This window comes from Molothrus aeneus, chromosome 5, assembly GCF_037042795.1.
Source record: "Molothrus aeneus isolate 106 chromosome 5, BPBGC_Maene_1.0, whole genome shotgun sequence".
NCBI lineage: Eukaryota > Metazoa > Chordata > Aves > Passeriformes > Icteridae > Molothrus > Molothrus aeneus.
Window position 1 is genome coordinate 44,536,027 of NC_089650.1, and position 20,391 is coordinate 44,556,417.

At 44.3% G+C, this 20,391-nt stretch overlaps 2 protein-coding genes across 6 annotated transcripts in view; both read left to right on the top strand.

The window, feature by feature from the left end:
• LOC136557116 (forkhead box protein D4-like 1) overlaps positions 1 to 6,392 on the top strand; it is a 34,159-nt gene extending 27,767 nt beyond the window's left edge. Inside the window, exon 2 of the mRNA XM_066550713.1 lies at positions 5,625 to 6,392. Coding sequence (XP_066406810.1) covers positions 5,625 to 6,392 — 768 coding nt within the window. The remainder of the gene's footprint in view (positions 1 to 5,624) is intronic.
• A 1,868-nt stretch (positions 6,393 to 8,260) lies between these two features.
• Positions 8,261 to 20,391, top strand: part of FOXP2 (forkhead box P2) — a 405,238-nt gene continuing 393,107 nt past the window's right edge. For all 5 annotated transcript variants that reach the window (XM_066550518.1, XM_066550520.1, XM_066550521.1 and 2 more), the window contains exon 1: positions 8,261 to 8,297. The gene's annotated coding sequence lies outside the window, so the exon portion shown is untranslated. The remainder of the gene's footprint in view (positions 8,298 to 20,391) is intronic.

Genomic DNA, 20,391 nt, shown 5'->3' on the forward strand with positions numbered 1-20,391 from the left:
GCACACACAACTACCAAATGGTTGGATTGAGGTAAGAAGGTGCATATGGCTCAAGCAGCTGCCTCAACAAACTTTCCAAATACTAGATTGAGCTTCATCTGGAGCCTCGTGCAGGTTTATGGACCACAGGAGCTAGCACAGTCCATTGTTCAGCCACAGTCAGTAACAGGGAATTACTAGAAGGATTTGAGAATAGCTGAAGTGTTTTGTCATGAAAAGAAAAGATGTCTACCACCAAAAAATTAGACCGTGCAAACAAAAATAGTGTCTTCTAAAACTCTTTTTTTTGCCCTTTTTAACAACTAGGTAGGAAATGGTTAAACTTCTAGTAATTCTCCTTGGCAATAATTTGTTGCAAAAAAATACTGTTTTTCTGAGTCACTTGTCTTTGCCTGCTGCTTTGTTTCTTACACAATGAGTAAAATAACTGACAATCTAAAGTGCAGCACTATGATATCCACTTGTTTAGGTGGTACCTTATCCTAAATTTCTCTGATTATCTTTCTGTTGGGGAGCTGTGTTGGTTGTGTAGCTGTAGAAATAAAAAAACATTTTTTTTTTCTGGTGAAGGAAAGTGAAAAGTGGAATGCTAAGGAAACAAGCAGTATTTATTTGATTATAGGCTTATACAAATTTGGAAAATAAAGTTACTTTGCTGCTCCTGAATCACATAATTCTGTAATTCACATCTACAAGGCAGTATCTCTACTGCTTTCAAAATATGTGTCCTGAGGTTGTGTCCCTTAAGTCCTCTTAATTAGACTTGAAAAATGAGCTTGTTTATTCAGTGTTTGACTAGTGTAAAACTCCTGTATCTAACCATATTGTTAACATCCACAGTCTGCTTTCAATTTACTTCCCAAATTCATGAATTCTATAAAAGTGCTTGTGGGTGGAAAGATGACTACTTAATACATGCTAACTTGCCTTTATAACATAAATACAAGTTTTTAAAAAGACAGTTCTGTCTCTTAATACTAAATAATGACAAATACTCTGTCCCCCACCTAAATACTGACAAAATTTCTAGAATTCTCAGAATGTTGCTACAGATGTGTAAACATCATGAAACTGTACTAAATTTTGCATCTTTAATGTGGTCTGTGTGTCTGTGTTACCAAAGGAAAGAATTGTCTGGACACAGCTGTAACTGTTGTTTGGTTACTCATATGTTTCCCTAAATGTAAGTGCTTTTGGCTTAAAAGGAAAGACCTAGAAAATAACTGTATGCTCTTTTTGGTATTACAAACTCAATCTAACATCAGTGTTGAGAACTACATCTAGGGTGGAAAAGAACAGAATTCAATCCTGTTTTCTTTTGTGAAGTAGAACCCTGTCTGTTCCTTTCACAAAATTCAGGTTCTGGCAGATGAGTCTACACCCGGGGAGATTAAACCTTAGCCCCTGGGCGACTGATGTGTGCCCTGTGAAGATGTAATGGGGCAAGTTTATCAGAGACCTTTTGCTGCTTTAGCACAAGAAGTACACTCATCTGTTCCTCTACTCCAACCCACACACCTTGTTTGTTCTGAGTGTGGCTGGAGCAGTTCATCTGGAAGTGATGTTTTCCCACCAGAGCATACATAGCTTGTGGCACAGGCACTTCTACACAACCTTCTCCTGGGGGGGGTGAGAAAGTACTATAGGTGCAAGAGGAGAGTAGAAGCAACAGAACAAATAAAAGACAAAAACTCTTCTCTTCTTCTACTCGTCAGGAGTATTTCTGCCAGCTTTAATGAAAAATTTCTGCAAGTCCTTATGTCTTGTTTTGCTCTGAGGAAATCACAAGGGAGAAAAACACAAATAAATGAGCACAAGATAGAAAAGCCAGACTTCAGACCTGGGTGGTACTTGTGAAGAATCATTGTTTCACAGTCAGGACTATGTTTTTGTAGTTAAACTTGTTTCTTGGCTTATCTGGCGCCTATATGCAATCCCATATACCCCATAACCTTGGAAACAGCATCTGCATCAGCCTGAGGAAGTTGGGAACACTGGAGTGAAATTCAGTGGTCACTGCTCTGAGTTGCTGAAAGCAGTTGCAGAAAAGGCTGAAGAGACAACACTGCTTTAAGTGCTGCCCTTCTCAAGGTTGCCATACCTTGCTATTTTGCTATTCAGAGCCCTGAATCCTCTTTTGGAGACAAGTATTTATATGGTGTATTTCATAAAAGCCACAGATGATTTCACCAATGGTTTGAAACTGACAACAAAGGGGAATGGTTGCAAAGTCTTTAGGTATATATAGATATATATAATAGCTAAATTATGCTGCAATTCTGTTTGACTTCTAGACCCTCCTTGGACCTAAGCCATTAATCACCTTCCAGGACCATGACCTAAGCACTTGGGTTTTGGTTGGTTTGGAGTAGGGCTGTAGTGTCCCTTTGCAGAACAGGGGTCAAAGACCAGTGGGAGCTGCAGGAGAAGAGTGGGTGTGCAGCGCAGCAGGTGGGATGTTTACCCAGAACATAGGAGCCTTGGGTCAGTGGCTGCCCTAAGGACTGCTCTAAGGGCATTCTATCTAGTTACAATTTAATCCTCAGCTGCACAGAAGATGCTCAGTTTTAGAAGGTTGGTAAGGTTGAGGAAACTCACCAAACTCTTCATCCTGAATGCGACAATTATTGGGTCAATTATGTGAGTATTTTCAGAAATAGTGCCTTAGGAGCCTAAGCAATTTTATTGGCACCTTATCAATGTTAACCCCTGGAATCTAAACAAGGATTTGAAAGGTTACAATCTTAGATTTACATGCCTAAATTTTAGTACTACCTTACAGGTCACATACCAAACTCTTCAGAAGTTATGAGCTGTTCATGAGACTCACACAGCTACTTGTTTATGTATGTTTGTGATACTGCTCCCTGGGTTATACTTTGGAAACTCACCAAAAGGTTTAGCAGTCTTAAAACTTTCCTCACCTTTGGCTAAATAAGACTTTCACAAGTACAACTAATGGTTGGGGGACCAGGACCCAAAAAGTCAGCATGGTCTGTTTGGCACAAAACGGGAAAAGAATCCAGAAAGTTGTATAGGTCATCCTTACATACAATGACAAATATAATGTCAAAAATTTTGACATATTTTCTAATACAGAAATCGAGTTTCAAGATTTGCACAAAAATTTTTAAGGTTTTTTTCTTTTGGTTGGTTGGTTGGGGTTTTTTTGTTTGTTTGGTGTTTTTTGATTGGGTTTGTTTTGTGGGGAGAGGTTTTGGGTTTTTTTGGTGTTTTTTTTTTTTGTTTTTGTTTTTGTTTTTGTTTTTTTTTTTTTGTTTTTTTTTTTTTTTTTTTTTTTGTTGTTACTCTATCAAAGAAATGGAACTGACACAGTGTAATCCCTCATTTTGGTCAGTGCTGCTCAGGGCAGCATCTGTTCCAACTCGAACAAGATAGCTTTGAAAGCCATACTTTATTTTTCTTTTCCCCAGCAACTTTCAATTACTTAATATTTTAAATTTTTTTTTCTGTTGTTATAATGTCTTTTCAATGACTTAAAAATGAATTTTTTATTTATTAAAGGTATATAAAACTGTTGTCAGTGCAAACACTGAAATTGTCAGCAAATTCTTGGACACAAGTCTTATACCAAGTGTTCCTAAATTAGCAATTGGTTGTAATGGCCTATTTATTTCTCAAAGCTGACAAAGTGGCACGAAATTTATTTCCATCAGATGAATGTTTAACACCTGTTTCACCAATTCACAAACCTTAACTTTTAATGTTGATACAAAGAGCTTAGTTGACTATGGAGAAGACATAATTATTTTTTTAGTAACATGAAATGAATACAATAGACAAAGGAATGCTGAAAGTGTTTATTGCCTGCAGCATAATTCTGTATTTTATGAGATAGCCTGGAAAGTGGACATAGAGCTTTAGAGGAAATGAGTTTCTCTCTTTGACATGTCCACAAACTAAAAGTGAGAATTTCCTTCTTAGTGTCAAAAACTACTGGTAGGATATAGGAAATGGAGTTTCTCTAGGCCTAGAAAAAGCTTAGAAACAGGATTTATATTAGGACATGCCCAGTGCTAATTACAGGTTTGTAATGTTCGGGAGCACTTGTGAAATGCCAACCTGAAGACAGTCAAAATTCTGTGTATTTCCACAGTGAAACAGAAACAGCCTGAAAGTTAACTTTTAATGGTAAGCATTCCATCCAGCAACACATTTGGGTCAATACTGACTAAACCACACCTGTCTAAAAATAGAACAGTGATTAAAAAATGATAAATTTGATTATTTTTGTGGTTTTTGTGGTTATTCAGTGAAGATACCTGCTTGCATGGAGACCAACTGGCTACTGAGAACACCAAGATTCAGAAAATCCCAAAGAAAATATTGCTTCTTTTTATGATTCTTCAGTAACTATAGTAAATGGGCACTTGCAAGCCATTTAACTAAAGAATTTAGAAAGGGCTAAAGTCTCATGGGGAGATCTGACAAGAAGGTGACATGTTTACATTGGGGAATAGAAATTCATTTTATGCTTAAGGATTTGTTTATAGCAATCAAAGCTTTAAGAGCAATCACAGATTGTATTAGACCATCACAGCTCATTCGCATATACTATTCCAAGTTCTGTTTTCTATATGTTCCTTTTCAGAATGCACCACTGCAGAACAGGTATAAAAAATGGGCTAAATTGAATCCTACAACTGTAATATGAAAGATCTGTTTGTTTGGGGTTTTTTCCTTTTTTTTTTTTTTTTTTTTAATTCGTCTTTTATCTATTATCTTTTTAGAGGGGGGTTTGAATGTGTGAGGGTGGCTTAGTTTTGTTGGTTTATTTATTATTATTTTTTTAAAATTAGACTTCTTTTTTATGAATGCAACCTCCTGAGGCCAAAAAGTACTGTGAAGAGTTGGTGCCTGTGTGTTTTGACGAGCAACTTCTTGGGGACATCAGGTGCCAGAAGAAACCCTTTGGCCTGGGAGGGTGCAGTGAACAGACACGTCTGTGAAGGGCATGGGCAATCTGCTGCCTGTCACTCTGGACCATCCAACGCCGAGAAACCCACCCTGCCGGGGCGGCAGGAGTTCGAGGTGAAAGAGAAAAAAAAGAAAGTTGCCATCTCTCATTAAGATTTATTATACGTCTGAACTTTTGTAGTCCCGAAGCTTAACGACAGATGGTGGTGTAACTCCACCAATTTTGTAACGTCTCCTTTTCTTTGATGTTGTAATACAGATTCTCCTCGACTTGACTTCGGTTAAAACCAGCATTTTCTGCTCTTTCCCAAGTGTCTCGGAGCAGTACGCAGGGAGGAAAGGGAGTGCACCTAGTTCGAAGAGGAGTCTGTTATGTGTTCTTGTTCGCTTTCTAAACAATCCTAATAGAAAATAGCAATCTTATTGACACCTAACACTGCCAGCAGCACAGAGAAATTACATTAAATTAATTAAAGGAAAATGGTTTCAAAGCGGTTTATTTCAAGCGAGAAATACAATTGTGCAGATGAAATCTTGAACCGTAAACAGGAACAAATAAAACGCACCAGCGTTTTTCATTAGAAAGCCAAGTCACATTTTATACCGTAGTCGTCCTTGAAAAAAAAAAAAAAAAAGTGGGGAAAGTGTGTGTTTGTTTAGCTTTAATTTCGGGTGGAACTGCCAAGTCGCGCCGAGTAATATTAGCGGCCAAGCGCCGTGTTGTTCCCGGCACGTTGTGCCCACCAGACAGAGGGTCTGCCTGCGAGGCCACGCTGAACAGGACGAGGGGTTCTTGGAACAAAGCGCAGCCCGGAGAGAGGGCTGGGAGTGCTGCGGGCACTCACGAGAGCGGACGGCGGACGGCCCGACGGCGGCGGCCCGCGGCAGGGCAGGGCAGGGCAGAGCCGGGCCGGAGCCTCGGGTCGCTGCGCGCCGCCGCTCCCGTCCCGCCGGCGGGGGATGCCGCGGTCGCCCGGCGCCCAACGAAGTTGGCGGTGCCCGCGGCCGGGCCGCGCCGTCCCGCCGGTTCGGTGCCGCGGGCTAACCCCACAGAAAGTACCGCTGCACGCTGCCTTCCGCCGGTACCGGGATTTGTCCGCTACCGCAGACGGCTCCTGAGGGAGAGCTGCCTCTCCCCCGGGGCGCGCTTCCTGCCTGAGGAGACGAGGGGGGCCGGCGGTCTCCGGACCGCGCAGCTTGAGCCCCGCGAGGCTCCGCGCCCCTGCCCGCGGAGCCCATGCGCGGCCGGAGCCTGCGGGGCCCGATTTCGTTTGCGGGCCGGCGGGGCGCGTAGCGGCGGGTCCCGCGCGGTTCCCCTCCCGCCCCGCTGGCTCGCGGGGCGCGGAGCCGTGGAGGGCGGCTGCCCGCGGGAATTCTGTCCCACGGCTCCGCGGGGTGCGCCGCGAGTATCCCCCGCAACCGTTGCGCTCGTAGCCCTCCGCGGCAGCGGGTAGCGCCCCGGTAACCCGGGGCAAAGACGGGGCGAGGAGGGGGGGGGGGGACGAACGAGGGGCAAAGAAACAAAAGAGCCGCGAGTAGCAAATAAATATATTTTACGGCCACCCATCGGCAGCACCGCGGCCCCGCGAGCCTCTGCCCCGGCGCTGAACTTTCACCTCGCGAACCCGGCCGCGCCCCATTGGCTGCCGGCCGGCCCGCCGCGCCCCGCACGGCCCCGCCGCCGCCCCGGCCCCCGGCCCCGCCGCCGCGGGCGGGCGGAAGGGTGCGCGGCGGGGCGGGGGGCGGCCTGGGCCGGGGGCCGGCCTGGGCCGGGGGCCGCCGCGGGGGGCCCCGCCGAGTTGCCGGAGTTGCGACGGCTCCGCCCCGCGATAGCGGCTTCCCCCCCACACCCCCCCCCCCTCCCCGCCGGTGGCGAGCGGCCGGCAGTGCCCCCGCCGGGGCTGGCCGGCGGCCCCGGGAGCGAGTGGCGCGGCGGGCAGGCGGTCTGCCACTTGCCTGTAGCAGCGAGTGGCAAAGTTTGTGGGATTTTTAATTGTGCTTAATAAATGCGGTGACTGTTAATTCTGAGTGACAGTCACTTGTGATCCTGGCCCTCGGCGCGTACAGAGAGCCCTGCTAACGCTGGGGCTGCCGCGCGATAATTAGGTGGGCTCCGAAATAACAAACCCCGCGTTCCGCTCGGCCACCGCCGTCCGCTTTCTCCCTCGCCCACGCAAGGTCTTTCCACCCAAACACACCCCCAGCGCCGATTTACTGGGAACCGTGGCGAGGACAAGGGAGGACAAGACCACCTATAGCCACGATGCCAGCACTTCTCTCCCCGTTTCCCCTGATACCCTATCCCACCCAGAAATCACTTAAAAGTGTTTTTCCCGGGAGGAGCGGCCGCCCCGCCCTGGGGCTGCCGCTCCAGACAGGCGGGGAGCGGCCGGTCCCTGCTGCGGACATCTGGGGGGTCCTGCACCTTGCTCCAAGTGCCGGGGCCCGGGAGAAAAAAGTTTCAGGGCCCACGCGTGCCTCCCGGCATAGCTGCTGCCATCGGCCAGGCCTGCCCCGCCGTTCCCCTCCCACCCGGGTTCCCCGGCTGGCTTCGCGCGGGGCCGCGGCACCTCGGGGGCTGCCAGCAGGCTGCAGCCGGCCGGCACTGCCAGCACAACACACTGCTTTGTTTTCCGCCCGTCTGCTAAACTCGTTGTGTCTAACGGAGCCGGCGGAGCAGGGCGGCGGGAGGGGAGAGGGGGCGGGAAGGGGCAGCCGCCGCCGGCAAACAACTTCCCCGACGGTTTGTTTACATAGCAGGTGGAGCTGCCGTCCGCCGCGACCCACAGCGCCCGCTCCGCCGGGGACCGGCCGGGGGAGGCGCGGGCGGAGCGGGGCACGGCCCGGCGCATCCCGCCGCACTTTTTTTTGTTGCCATTCCCCCTCCGCTGCTTTCCCCCCCACCCCTCCCCGCGTTATTAGCACTTCTGTGCAGGCCACTCTGCGATCATGTGAGGGAGGGCTCCCTTCTCACTCCCCTCTCTCCAAAGCAGCCGGTGTGTGCGGTGGGTTTTCTTTTTTTTTTTTTCCCTCGTCTTTTTTTTTTTTTTTTTTCGCATTCCCAACAAAACACATACACACAGGCGGCACACTCCGCACACGGGCGGACCCGCACGCCGGGGGAGGGAGAGCAGCACCGCCAGCGCCAGGCAGCACCAGCCGGCGGGAGGGCGCGAGGCTCCGACGCCGCTCCGCGCCCGCGGAGGGCCCCGCGCCGCCCGCCCGCCCCCGCTCCCCCGGCCCGCGCGGCGGCTCCGCCCGCAGGGACTTTGTATGTGCGCGCGACTGCGCGCGGCTCCGCTCGCCCTTTCTCTCTCGGTGTCAGCTCGCCGGGACGCCCTACACGGTGTCTCCTCCCGGTAAGTGCTACCCCCCCACCCCGCCCCGCACACCCGTCCCCTCCTCCCTCCGCTCCCCGGTGTGACTTGCTACTTCCAGCGCTTCCACCCCCCTCCGCCGCCGCTCACTGACTTGCCGCCGCCGCGGGAAAGTTTGGCCGCGGCCGGCGGGGCCGCAGCAGTGACATGTGTCAGGTCTCCCGGCACCCGGTGGCACCGCTCCCAAACACGCACCGCCAGCGGGGGGCGGGGGCGCTCTCTGCGGTGGGAGCCTGCGGTGCCCGGCCGGAGTTGGGGCCGTGCCCGGCGGGCCGGGCCGGGTCGGCCGCGGGGGCCGGCGTAAGCTCCCCCAAAACAACTCGCGGCGGCTGCGGGTCGGCAGGGCCTCCCTCCCGCCGCTCAGCGCTGCGGACCCCCCACCCCCGCGTAATTAAAAACAAACAACCTGTAGCCTCCCCGCACGGGTAGAGAAGTGCCAGGCGGGGAGGGCTTGGGGCCAGGCTGCCGAGGAAGCGTGTGCGGGAGGCTCGGCTGCCCGCCCGCCGTTTGCCTCCCCGTTTGTGTGGTGGCGTGTTGGGGTTTTTTTGGGTTCCCCCCCCCCCCTTTTTTTTTTTCCCTTTCTTCTTTTTCCCCGAGACCTCCCCAGCAGACAGCCCGGGTGAAGAAACGTGTCACGTTTCTCCTTTGTGTGCTGCCTGCCCGCCTGCCCGCCGGAGGGAGAGGCGCACCCCAGCCCCCGCCTCTCCGCCCGCCCGCCCGCGCGGAGGGGCCGCTGCCGGCCGCCCCCTCGGGGCGCCCCGCGCCGCGCTGCCCCGGGGCGCCCCCGCTGGCGTGGGAGGGGAAGCGCAGGGGCGCCGAGGTGCCCGTGGGGCAGCGGCGCCGCCGGGCGCTGTTTGGGCTGCGCAGGGAAGAGGGTCGTCCCCTGGCCCAAGACAAAATTGCCAAAACCCAACAATTAATAAATAATAGTGTTGGAGCTGCAGGGTTCCGGAGGCGGCCTCCGTGCCTGGTACGCAGGGGCCTTCCCTTAAAATTGGCTTTGAAGTTGAGGAGGGCTTCGGGACTTGGAAAGTTGGGGAAGCGTGATAGATTATGAGGGCAGAGCGGCCTTGGCTGCCTTGGCTGTTGAGCGGGCTGCACTCTGCCGTGCCATCGGGAGTGCCAGGGCAGCCCTAGGACGGAGGGCGAGCGCCGGCGCCTCCGCTCCGCGTCCTGCCGCGCCGAGCGCGGGGTGCGCAGGCGGCAGCGCTCCCGGCCGCCCGTAAGCTGCCGGACAGCCGTGTGCCGCCCGGCACGGCCAAGGTAAAGGCAGGCAGTCCGTCAGGCGGTTTTGTTCTGTTCCCGTAGCTCGGCTCGCGTCAGGTTCGGCTCGCAGCGCAGCCCCGGCCGAGAACGCTGGCGAGCGCCGGTAAGGTCCCGGGATGGAGCTACTGGAGAGGCGTAAAGCTTAGGCTGTGGGCTGGCAGGAAAACGCTCATCTAAAATTTGCAAGAATTGTCCAGATAGAAAGTGGGCTGCTGGTATATTCCCCAGGGAAAATGATCTCAAAAGTAACCACCATGAATCTGTGATTTTGTCCTCTATTAGTAAAGAGTGCAGAGCTACAGATGGAGGAATGGGCAGTACCCTCTACCTGGGAATCGCTCGTACTTCTAGGAAGTCTTGCCTGTGTGCCTACGTACCGAGAGAAACACAGAAGTTCCTCTTCCAAAGAGGATCTTCCCTTGTCTTTCTGTGCATTAGAGCCCCTATCCAAACTCATCTCTTGAGAGTGGGAATCTTTCCTTTGGCAGCAGTAGGAATCACTCCATTGACTTCACACGCTCGGATCAGGCCCTTGGAAATATTTTTACGAAGGTGGGACTCAGAAGTTGTGCATGGTGTCGATATCTCCCCGTTAATCCATGTGTGTGGGGGGGAAGAAGTCAAAGTTTTAAGATATTTTGACAGTTTTAAATTTTTTCTTCTGTGTGCTAAGTAATTTAAAGCCATTAAGGAAAAACATTACTGCTAGTAATATTACTCTAAAGAAAATATGATTAATTATTAAATTGGTTTCTCTAATGCTACACTAAACCCTTTTAAGTGGGATATGGTTTTAATCATTCAAATAAGTATTTTCTAAAGTTTTTTCTTGACGATGATAATTTGTTCATGTAAATGTAGATACTCAAAATACCCCTGTTTTGTAGTAATCTGCAGTTTTAATGTAGTTTTTACAAAACGGTTTTGTTCTGTAGAATTTTTGCATGCTTAAATCATTCATTTAATTACTCAGGATAGTAGATCAGTAAAAGGCTAAGGGGAAGGAAAGAGTATTTCAAATACAGCATTTCCAAAATGCCTGTAGTTAGACATTCTAATTTATTTTGATAATATGTAACACCTGAAATACACTGCTTCATGTGAGGCCTTGTTGGTGTAGGCTTTAAGGTTTAACAGTAACCTTAGGAGGACGCTTAAGCAGAATCAATTGTATAAATATTTGTGTATTTCTTTGTTTTTAGTTTAACCTCAGCGATTTTTACATTGTGTCATGGGATCTTTGCTACAGTGCAGTGTTTATATCATCTGAGAGAGGAAAAAACCTGAATGTTTTGTAGCTTTCTATTTAGTGAATATTTATGTAAAATGACCAAATAGTCTCTAAGGGACAACAAAATTAGAATGGGTTTGAGTGTGAGGAAGAGTAAAAGAAATATACCAAGTTCGGTACATTTCAGTCAGTAAATACATGGTAGTCTTTGAAAGCTGCACTAGGGTTTGTGAGTAGTCAGGTGAATATTTCACAGATTTTTGAAATGACTTGTTTATTTAGTGGTGTTTGCCTTTTTTTTGTTGCATTCTTTTTCTGTAATCATCTGTTGCTTATACATATTTTAATGCTTTCCATAATAGAATGTGTTGGGACTATAATTTTAAGAATAACGGTCTATTTGCTTAAAAACATTCCTGTCAGACTCCATTATTTTTTTAGAAGTTCTTGTTGGACTTATTTTTTTTTTAATTACTGTAGAATAAGATTTTTTTTAGGACTAATTTATGTGAGCTGGAATAAACTTTTGGTATTCTGAGAAATATACCTGATTCAGCATTGCATGCACAGGAGTTAGTCAAGGCTAGTGGGCTGAAAACAATAGAAAACTTCTGAGATGTGATCCATGTTGTGGCAGTGTTTTGCTATGTGTCATTGAAAATGTCACTTAATGTCTTTGTTTTTCATCATCGATATGTGAGGGCTGGTATTTATCTTTCTGATAGAGGGGTTAATTAATATTTCTGAAGATGGAGAACTTTTTTAGTCTATTTCAATTTTTACCTGGTTTATTTTGGAGAAATTAAATTTTGATGGTGGCTGACAATGAGTGGTTCCTAGGAGTCATGTTTTTTTCTTTGTTGGACCTATTGTTAAGAGTCACTTGCTCATATGAAATGAAAACGATTTAGCACATAGGTCGCTGAAAAGTACTCATGGAATGATTTTAACTGGAGAAAAATGCAAATCACAGTCAAAATGAAAATGCTATCAACTTTGTTGTAAAATTTTTCTTTTAAAATTTTGTGACAGCTAATAGGTCTAGAAGTAATGCAAACTGTTTATTTTTTTCACAGCCACTGTAGCATACTTCTCAGCTTATCCTTGTTAGAAGAAATACTTGTCATTTAGATTCCTGTTCCCTGCCCTGTTTTGATTTGATACCTTTCTTGATTGTATGTGTAAAATAGTGGCACCAAAAAAACCTCGTATAAGTAATGAAATTGCAGAAAATCTTAGCTGTAATAAACAAACCTCTTAAAATTAATCTTAAAATTGCAATAAAATAGTTTCTTGTTAGTTGTTTGAAGGCTTTCTTCCACATTCTTCCTTTACAGAATAAGCCTACTTACTGTAATAATTTCTAAGGGTAGCTTTAGATTTAAATTTCAAAACTTCTAGACCAGTATAAAAACATGGAGCAGTGTCACAAGTATTATTTAGCACTGATATTTTTTTTTTTTTCTTTCTGAGGCTTTCAGTAGCTTAATGAAACTTACTGTTTTAAAAATCTTCCAAAATGTTCACTGCAAATGATAAGAGGCATCTATTATTTGTTGCAAGATTTGAATCTGTTTTTGCTCTCTGTTTTTTTGTTTTGTTTTTTTTTAAATCCTCTTTCTGATAGGTTTGTGTTTAAGGGCAACACCATGTTTTATGTCAGAAAGGTGGTTTTGAAAATGCCAGTAATAGCTTGCTTATGCTGTCATCACTGAAGTAGCTGAAAATAATCTCTTTAATGAACAGTTGCTACGATGTTTATTGCTTCACCAATGTATAGTTTGGGATGATGTTAGAAAGTAACATTTGAACTCTGAGGAATGAATTTGTGTAGAATTCTGTTTAATATCACAATTTCAGTTCCTATTCTAAGAAAAATAAAGTAAAATACTAAGTATACTGTTTTAAGGTCTTTACTGTCTTAAGTCTTTTTAGTAAGTTGTGGAGGTTGCTGAGGGGAGGGAATAAGAGCATTGTAGGTTCAACTTTTTGTTCATTTACTTAGTTATTTCTTTTTCCTGCTCATAGTAATTACACATCTATAGTTGGTAATGGGTTTGCTGCAGTTTGTTTCTTACTTAACTATATGCAATAATCAGGCTGGTTGCTGAGGACACAGCTGATTCCCTTGGATATGGTGTACTGCAGCCTCTACGTGCCCTGAGTGTGAGTGTCTCTTCTGCTGGGTGGCACAGGGCTTTAGGTAGGTAAACGATGACTTTCTAATTGGTTAGGCTGGGGAACAACAAACAGGTTTAAAGGACAGGCAGCACCTTCATTCAGCGTGCAGAAGGGAGATTTTCTGCCCTGCCCACTCCATCCATCTCCCTTGCAGTGCTATGTGATGTCCATTCTGGGGTGAAAGGAGAAACTACTGACCACCATCATACAACCCTCTGAGTCACAAAGAACCCTCTGAAGTTCACAAACTGGCTTTGGCTTACCTGTAAAACTTGCTTGTTTACCAAGGAGCTTCAGCTTCCTGTGGGCAGCGGGTACTGGAAGAAGTTGGTGGAGTATCTGACAACGTTTCCAGCCCATTGCTGGTTGCAGGGTCCACTGGGACACACACTGCGAGTCCTTTGCCCAGTGAGCTCCTTTGGGCCTCTGTGGTCAATCAGACACGGCTGCAAATTGCATCATGTTAAGTATTTCTGTAAATTGCTGATATCAGTCTTGTTTCAGTTTGCCTTCAGGACATTATGAGGATGACTGAGATTCCAGTGGGCCTGTGCCAGCCTTGTCCCAGTGGGAGATACTGTTGGGCCCAAAACTGGAAATTCATTTGAAGAGTGATGTTTTGAGGCTAGGGGGTACATCACTATATATAACCAGGAAGTTGCTGGGGTTTTCTAGGCACAGTATTTTGTAAATAATTATTGTTACAAGACAAATCCTTTATCTTTTAAGATTGATGTTTAGTTGATGATCATTTTAGAATAATTTATTTTTTCTCGATCAGCATGATGTGTATTTTGCAACTTTAGTCAGAATTTGTCTTCAAGTGAATTCAAATGCTGATTTATTCCATTATTCAGCTTTTGTATTTCAGCCTTAACCAACATGATATGTTATGTATTTCATGTAATTTGAAATAATGTATTTGACATAATTTGACTAATTACATTTTAACATATATTCATATTAAAATTGTCTAATCTTGATGGATGCTCCCACTACAATTTTTGCCATCTTGTCCCTTCAGAGAAGGAAGGAGAATTGCTGTGATATTACATTGCTTGTTGAACAGGACCTAATTGTGTTATTCAGCCTGAAAACTATGTAACTTGTGTTTGGAGAAACAGTCTCAGAGTTGCAAAGGTATATCAAGCATAATAAAAGATATTTTAAGTATCTTTTAGGTGTTGATTTTGAACTTGCCCAGGAATGGTGAAGAAAATGTAAAAGAGGTAAACATCATTTCAACTTTGCCATGCTGCCAGTGCTAAGTCTTGCAAAAATTGCTCACAGTTACATTGTTGATTTATCCTTTTGTAAGTCTTGATGTTGAGAGGGCATATTGTTCTTCTGGAACTGTAACCCACCTAGTAAAACAAGTGGTGTAATAAAACCTGTGGTTGATGTTTAACAGCTTGGAAATTAGATCAGAAATTGACAAGTTTTGCCATGTAAAAATATTGCAGAGGAAATTTTAAGGATTAGTGATGGGAAGTCACAAAGGGCTTTGGAAAATAGAGGGGCAACATGCAAACAATGGAGAGTTGGGAAATGAGGGGGAAGAGGCCAGAGGAGACATGTGGCTGGGCAGAAGCCAGCAAAGGCATAGACAGCACTGCCAGGAGATGGGCAACTGCTCAGAAAGTAGGGGCTGAGGGTCTCAGAAGAGCAATGTGATTTTCATCTGGTGCCCAATATGGAAAATAAATTTCTTCACCTTCACTTCTTCAGTGGGAAGAAAAAACAAACTTTTTTGTGCGCTGGCTTTATGCACATGGCAGGCACAGAAGTTACACCAGGTTACACTGGCCCTAATTGAGGCTGATATTTTTTAAATACTAAATCTTGTTAAATCTAGTGTATGTCTTTGGAAACTTACTTACTAGTTGTTGCATTGAAATTTGATATTTAATTACTGAAAAAAGTATCATTTCATTCCTATGACAGAAGGGGGACAGAGGTCTTTTGAAGATAAAGGGAAGAAAACTGTCTGGAAAACAGGCTAGGAGTCTGAAACACAGAAATTGAAATATCTCTGATTTAAGACACTTCTCTGTGAGAGAAAACAAACAGGATTGTGGTTTCATTACAGTAGTTACAGCATTTTCATGACCTATAAATGAAAACATGAAAACCTAATGCAGTCAGGTGTGCACTGACTGCAGAGATACACGTATCTGCTGTTATGCTTTTCAATTGTGTCAGTGTTTTCATCTCTGTAGAACAACATATTCAATAAGGAATGAATGATATCGTGTGTACAGTATGGTGAATGTAGGAGGAAGAGTGCTGAGAACTCTGTGATATGTGGCAACAATCATTCTTCATTGAAAGAATATATGGATGCTAAAACTGTAAAAACATTAGGATGGAACTTTGCTAAAGATCATGAAATGCTTTTGTACAAAATTTTTTCAGACCCATTTGTTACCAGTCTTGAATGCATTTAAATTACTTTTAGTGTTGTGAAGATGCCTGTAAATTGTTTTCAGTACACAATAACTGTCAGCATACATATAAGAATACGTATGGTCAGTAATTCAACAGATGACTACATTGAATATACAGAAGTTTCATATGCTGTCAGATTCTTGCACATTCTTTTGCTTTAGAAGAAAAATTAAATCTATTGTGATTGAAACTTTAACTTGGTATTCTATTTTAAGAAAGTGACATCTTGAGGAAGGGTTAATGATGTTTGCTGTTGGATGTTCTGCATCTGTTCTTGCACCTCTATTTATTATTGACCAGGGAAGGGTGTGAGGTATACCTGAGTAACCAGAAATGTACTTCTTATGAACTGACATATGAAAACCCTTAAAAATACTGGTTAAGGGTTTTTTTTTTTTGGTTGGGTTGGTTTGTTTGTTTTGTGTATTTTTGCATTTGTTTGATTTGGTTTGATTTTGTTGTTTTTTTTTTTTTTTTTTTTTTTTTTCTAAAGTTGTTTTGGTTTTGAGTCTGGGAATCGGGGCACACGTTCAAATCACAGAGAAACCAGGAAAATGGTAAACTGCCAAAATATTTGTGTACTACTGCAGGAGTGGTAGGTGAAGAAGCTGATGATCAATCCAATGTGTGTGTGTCCGTGCCTGTGCATCACAGGGCTTCTGTCTCCATCCACAGCTTTCTGGCAAGGAGACCAGGGCCTTCAGAAAGAAAGTGAATGTATCCTAGTGGGTTTATTGCATCTCAGGTTATGGGAGAGAAAGTATTCTAAAGAACAGTGCTGTCAATCCACTGCTAAAACAGGGAATGTGTTTAAGGAATGTGGTTCTCCAGGCAGGAACTGACCATGCTGGAGAGTGTTTTACAATGTAAAAATAGGTATTTAATGGGTTGTGATGAGAAAACAGGGCTTCCAAATTCTTCCTTGAAAAAATGAGGGAAAGATGCTTCCGAACCAGGTTAGCATTCATTTCCAGACTATGTATGGCTTGCAGCATTGGAGTTGTGCCATGCTCCAGCTTCAGGTTGTCCTCTGGGCTGGTTGTGGTGTCTGGGTGTGCTTGGTCCGGCAGTGGGGCTTGGAGCAGTGAATGATTCAGTGGTTCTGTGGCTGACAGCAGAATGGCACTTGCCAGGACTCTGCTTAGATTGAGCCTCCCTGCTCCTGGAGCACGCGCGTGCCCTTCTTATGGCTTGACCTGTCTCAGGCTTCAGGAGAAGATGTGCTTGAGGTGATGGCCACACACTTGTGTGAAAAATCCAAGACCTTCATATCTGATCCCGAGTTTTCTGAATTATGAAGACCTGCTTTTATGGCTGAGGTGCTGAGGCTGGTTGATGATTTTGATGTGCTTGTCCAAAACAGGTTTCTGAAACTGAGAAGCTACCAACTACTTAGTTGCTCTTCAAAGCCACCTAGACTGAGACAGGTGTTAGATTGCTTGTGCATATTTAAGCCAAATCAGTGTGTTACCAGTTTTTTTTCAATAAAAGTTCTTATTCCAACTGTTTCATAGACTCTGAAGCAAGTCACCACTAACATTAAAAAGTACAGCATTCAGGTACATCATTGGTGAGGGTCCAAAGACATATGAAAGAGACATTTCTGAAAATGTGAACATAGAGTTGTTTTAAAGTATCCAGCCTGATGAGCGAAGCATGGCTACCAGGCATGACATACTGTGTGCTGTGGCTGTAGAGTGTTGTGTGCCTCATGACTGGTGCTGATATGCATATGCAGCAAGTCTGGCATTTCCCAGGAGCTTTGGGCAATGTGTGAACACCAGTAATTCACTGTATGTTTGTCTAGAAAGCGTATGGCTAAAGTTGGACCTTGCTCTCACTTCTGGATACTCCTTCTCCCCCTTATCATTTGATTGTCACATAAGAGCAGAGCTACTGTGAAGCCTGAGAAAGGTGGCAGATGGAGAAAGCTGTGTACTCGACTGGTCCCTCTGAGTTGCAGGCTCAGCGCTCGCATTTTAAATCTTTCCGTGACTCAGTAGAAGAATACATCTCTATTATTCGATTATGTGTAAAAATGGAACCTGCTGTCCTGGACTTAACTGAAGTGCTATTTTTAACATATGTTTCGGTCTTCAGTAACTAGAATTAAAATTTAAACTGAAACTATTAACCTTATTATACATAGGTGCCTGCACATTTTGTGACTTAGTAATATCCAAACCTCTAAATATACTTATGTATCATTTAAATATAATTTTATGAACATTTTTCTGTATCCTGTGACTGACATTTGGGTCATTGTTGCTAACAATAAATTACTATCAGAATAGGGAAGACCTGTTTTTCCAAGTCGTTGTTAGGCTTACCATTTTGCTCCAAATTCCTGTATCAACAAAATTTCTTTTAGCTGAATTTCTCTTTTTCTAAGATTCAGATGGAGCAAAATGTAACCAGAGACTATTAAAAATACCTTTCATATTGTCACCTGCAATATTACCATAATTGGAACTAAGGAGCCTGCAGTTGCACAATATTTATGTTGCAATCCAAACTAACACAGCCTGGAATGCCTCGGTAGCAAAACAAGACACAGACCCAAGCCTCACAGTGCATGCTTGGGAGGGAGTGAGTCACTTCTTTTGGAAACCTCCTCCAGCAAGGGCATCCTGGAGGTCTCCCTGCTTTGCTGTGGGCTGGGGGCTGAGGTGGTAAGTGCTGGCAGCTTGGCTGTGGAGGGCAGTGGCGGGTGTGGGTGACCCTCTGCCTCAGGCTGCAAGGATGGCTGCTTTGGTAACCTGGGGAGCTGTAGTAAGACATAGCTCTTTCTTTGAAATTGACTGACTGGGATGATTTTTTTCATTCCTTTTCACTCCTGACACTTTGGGGGCCTCTTTCTTAGGAGGTGTTGTTTGGAAGAAACTATTTCCAAGCACCAAAGAAAATAAATGCGTTAGAAGTGTGAGTCATTGTCCAGTGTCACCTTTTCTGCGCAGATGGCTGTAGGCACAGCGAAACCAATGTTAATCTCTCCTGCATCTCTGGTAGGCTCCTCAACAGCTGATGAGCTTGATCTATTACTCCTGGCCTTCTCTGGCAAGCACAGTACGGTATATTTGCCTGTGACTGACACACTTAGATCTATGGCCACAAGATATCTGGTCAACTCTTCAAGCCTTTACCTTTAGCATTAGCTTTAACCCCTCAGGGCTCAGCTGCTTGCAGCATTTAAAGCATGGCAAGAGGTTTTATAGCAGAGATTTGACTCAGCAAGACTTGTGCTACCTCTCACTGAAGATATAAAATACAATTTGTAGCTTATAATTGCTGCCTAATATGATCTTGGACCCTTACTTAAAATCCATTTAACTGATACCGTGCTTTCTTTATAAGGTTATTATTGGGAGCTAACCTTTTCTTGTGTTGTGGTTAAATGTACAATGTAATAAGGGTGTTTTTTAATGTGTTTAAGAGTTAGAAGATGTGTTAGAGGTAACCTTTATGCAGAGAGTTTTATATAGTTGTAGTAAGGACAGCAATATTAAAATCCTGAACATTTGTACCATCTGAATATAATTTATTCTCATTCTGTTTTGTGTGTACCTGCTGGTGGAAGATGATACAGTATATTGAAGAAATCTATGTTCTCCAGTATCTTTCTTATAGGTAATTATTAACCTATTGCAAATTACTGTCTCCATATTTTTTTTTAAATTTAGATGCATTCAAAAATGCAAAAAAGTGTATTGGATATATCAGATAAATCACAATTCTTTCTTTCTTTAGACTTCAAGGAGAGAAAACTAAACCCAGGATTTTAGGCACGAAACTGAAAGCCTCCCAGAAATCTTTACTTCCTTGTTTAACTTCTGATACACAGGCATGGGCCATTTCTGTTGGATATCTTCAGGGAACGCTACCTTATAACAGATTTAAAGATTTATTTTCCTCAGTGACAAATGTTGGTACTTCTGCTCTGTGAATATTAGTTTGTCTTCCTTTGATTGCCTAATAGAAATGCAGGTTTGCTTAGAGTTATAAGTTAAAATGAAACATTTTTTGTATTTTTTTCCCTAATCTGATACCTAAGTATACATGTAGAATTTGGTATACATGGAAAAATTTCAGAACTTGAGCCCTGTATGTACTCTTCTTGAAACTACTGTAAATGATGGTGAAGGCAATGAAGTTTCATATGAGAAAAAGGGTTAGGAAAAAAAAAACAAAAACAAACCAGAAAGATGAGCATTATAAGTGTGGACAGCCTTTGTTTGAATTCGTATTTTGTTTCTGCTGTTAGTGTAGGAAGCTCTTTTCTCACTTTTCAGAGCCTTTTTTTTTAAATTTATTTTCCTTTTTCCCCACTTGTTCATTTTTCTTCCCTTTTCCCTTAAGGGGGCATTGTGGGTTGAAGAGGGGGAATGAGTTTTGCACATGTCAGACCTATAGCTGAAAAATACTTGTTTTTCTTAAGTTCAGTAAACTACTGTTGGGGTGAACATATCTGTGTGGATATGGGCAGGAACGCCTGTAAGAGAAACAAACATTCTTTTTTATCTTAAGTAGGTGTGGAAGGGGGCCAGCAGTCACGGCTTATGGGGTTGAAATTAACTGCTTTTAATGTTGTGAAGAATGATGATGATAGAGACAAAATGCCTTCCTAAAATTTATAATTCTTGGCTGAGATGTATACTTGCAGAACTTTGTGACAGAGTTGCTTAATCTCAGTACAGTAAAGATTAATTCATTAATGGTTATGAGATGTTGATATAATTAAATAGAGAATGCCAGTAAATTGCTTTTCAGAGCTCAATGATTGCAAACTCTGGTCTCCTAATTTAATCCATCCACTGCTTTCCATTCACTTGCTGAAATGCTTTCTAGACTGAGAAATTAGCCCTACTCCAGGCACAGTAACTGCAAGAACTAAGTTGGTTTCTCTTAAAGGAGAGCCTTGGATGAGGACTAGAAGTGTTTCCTCGAGAAAAG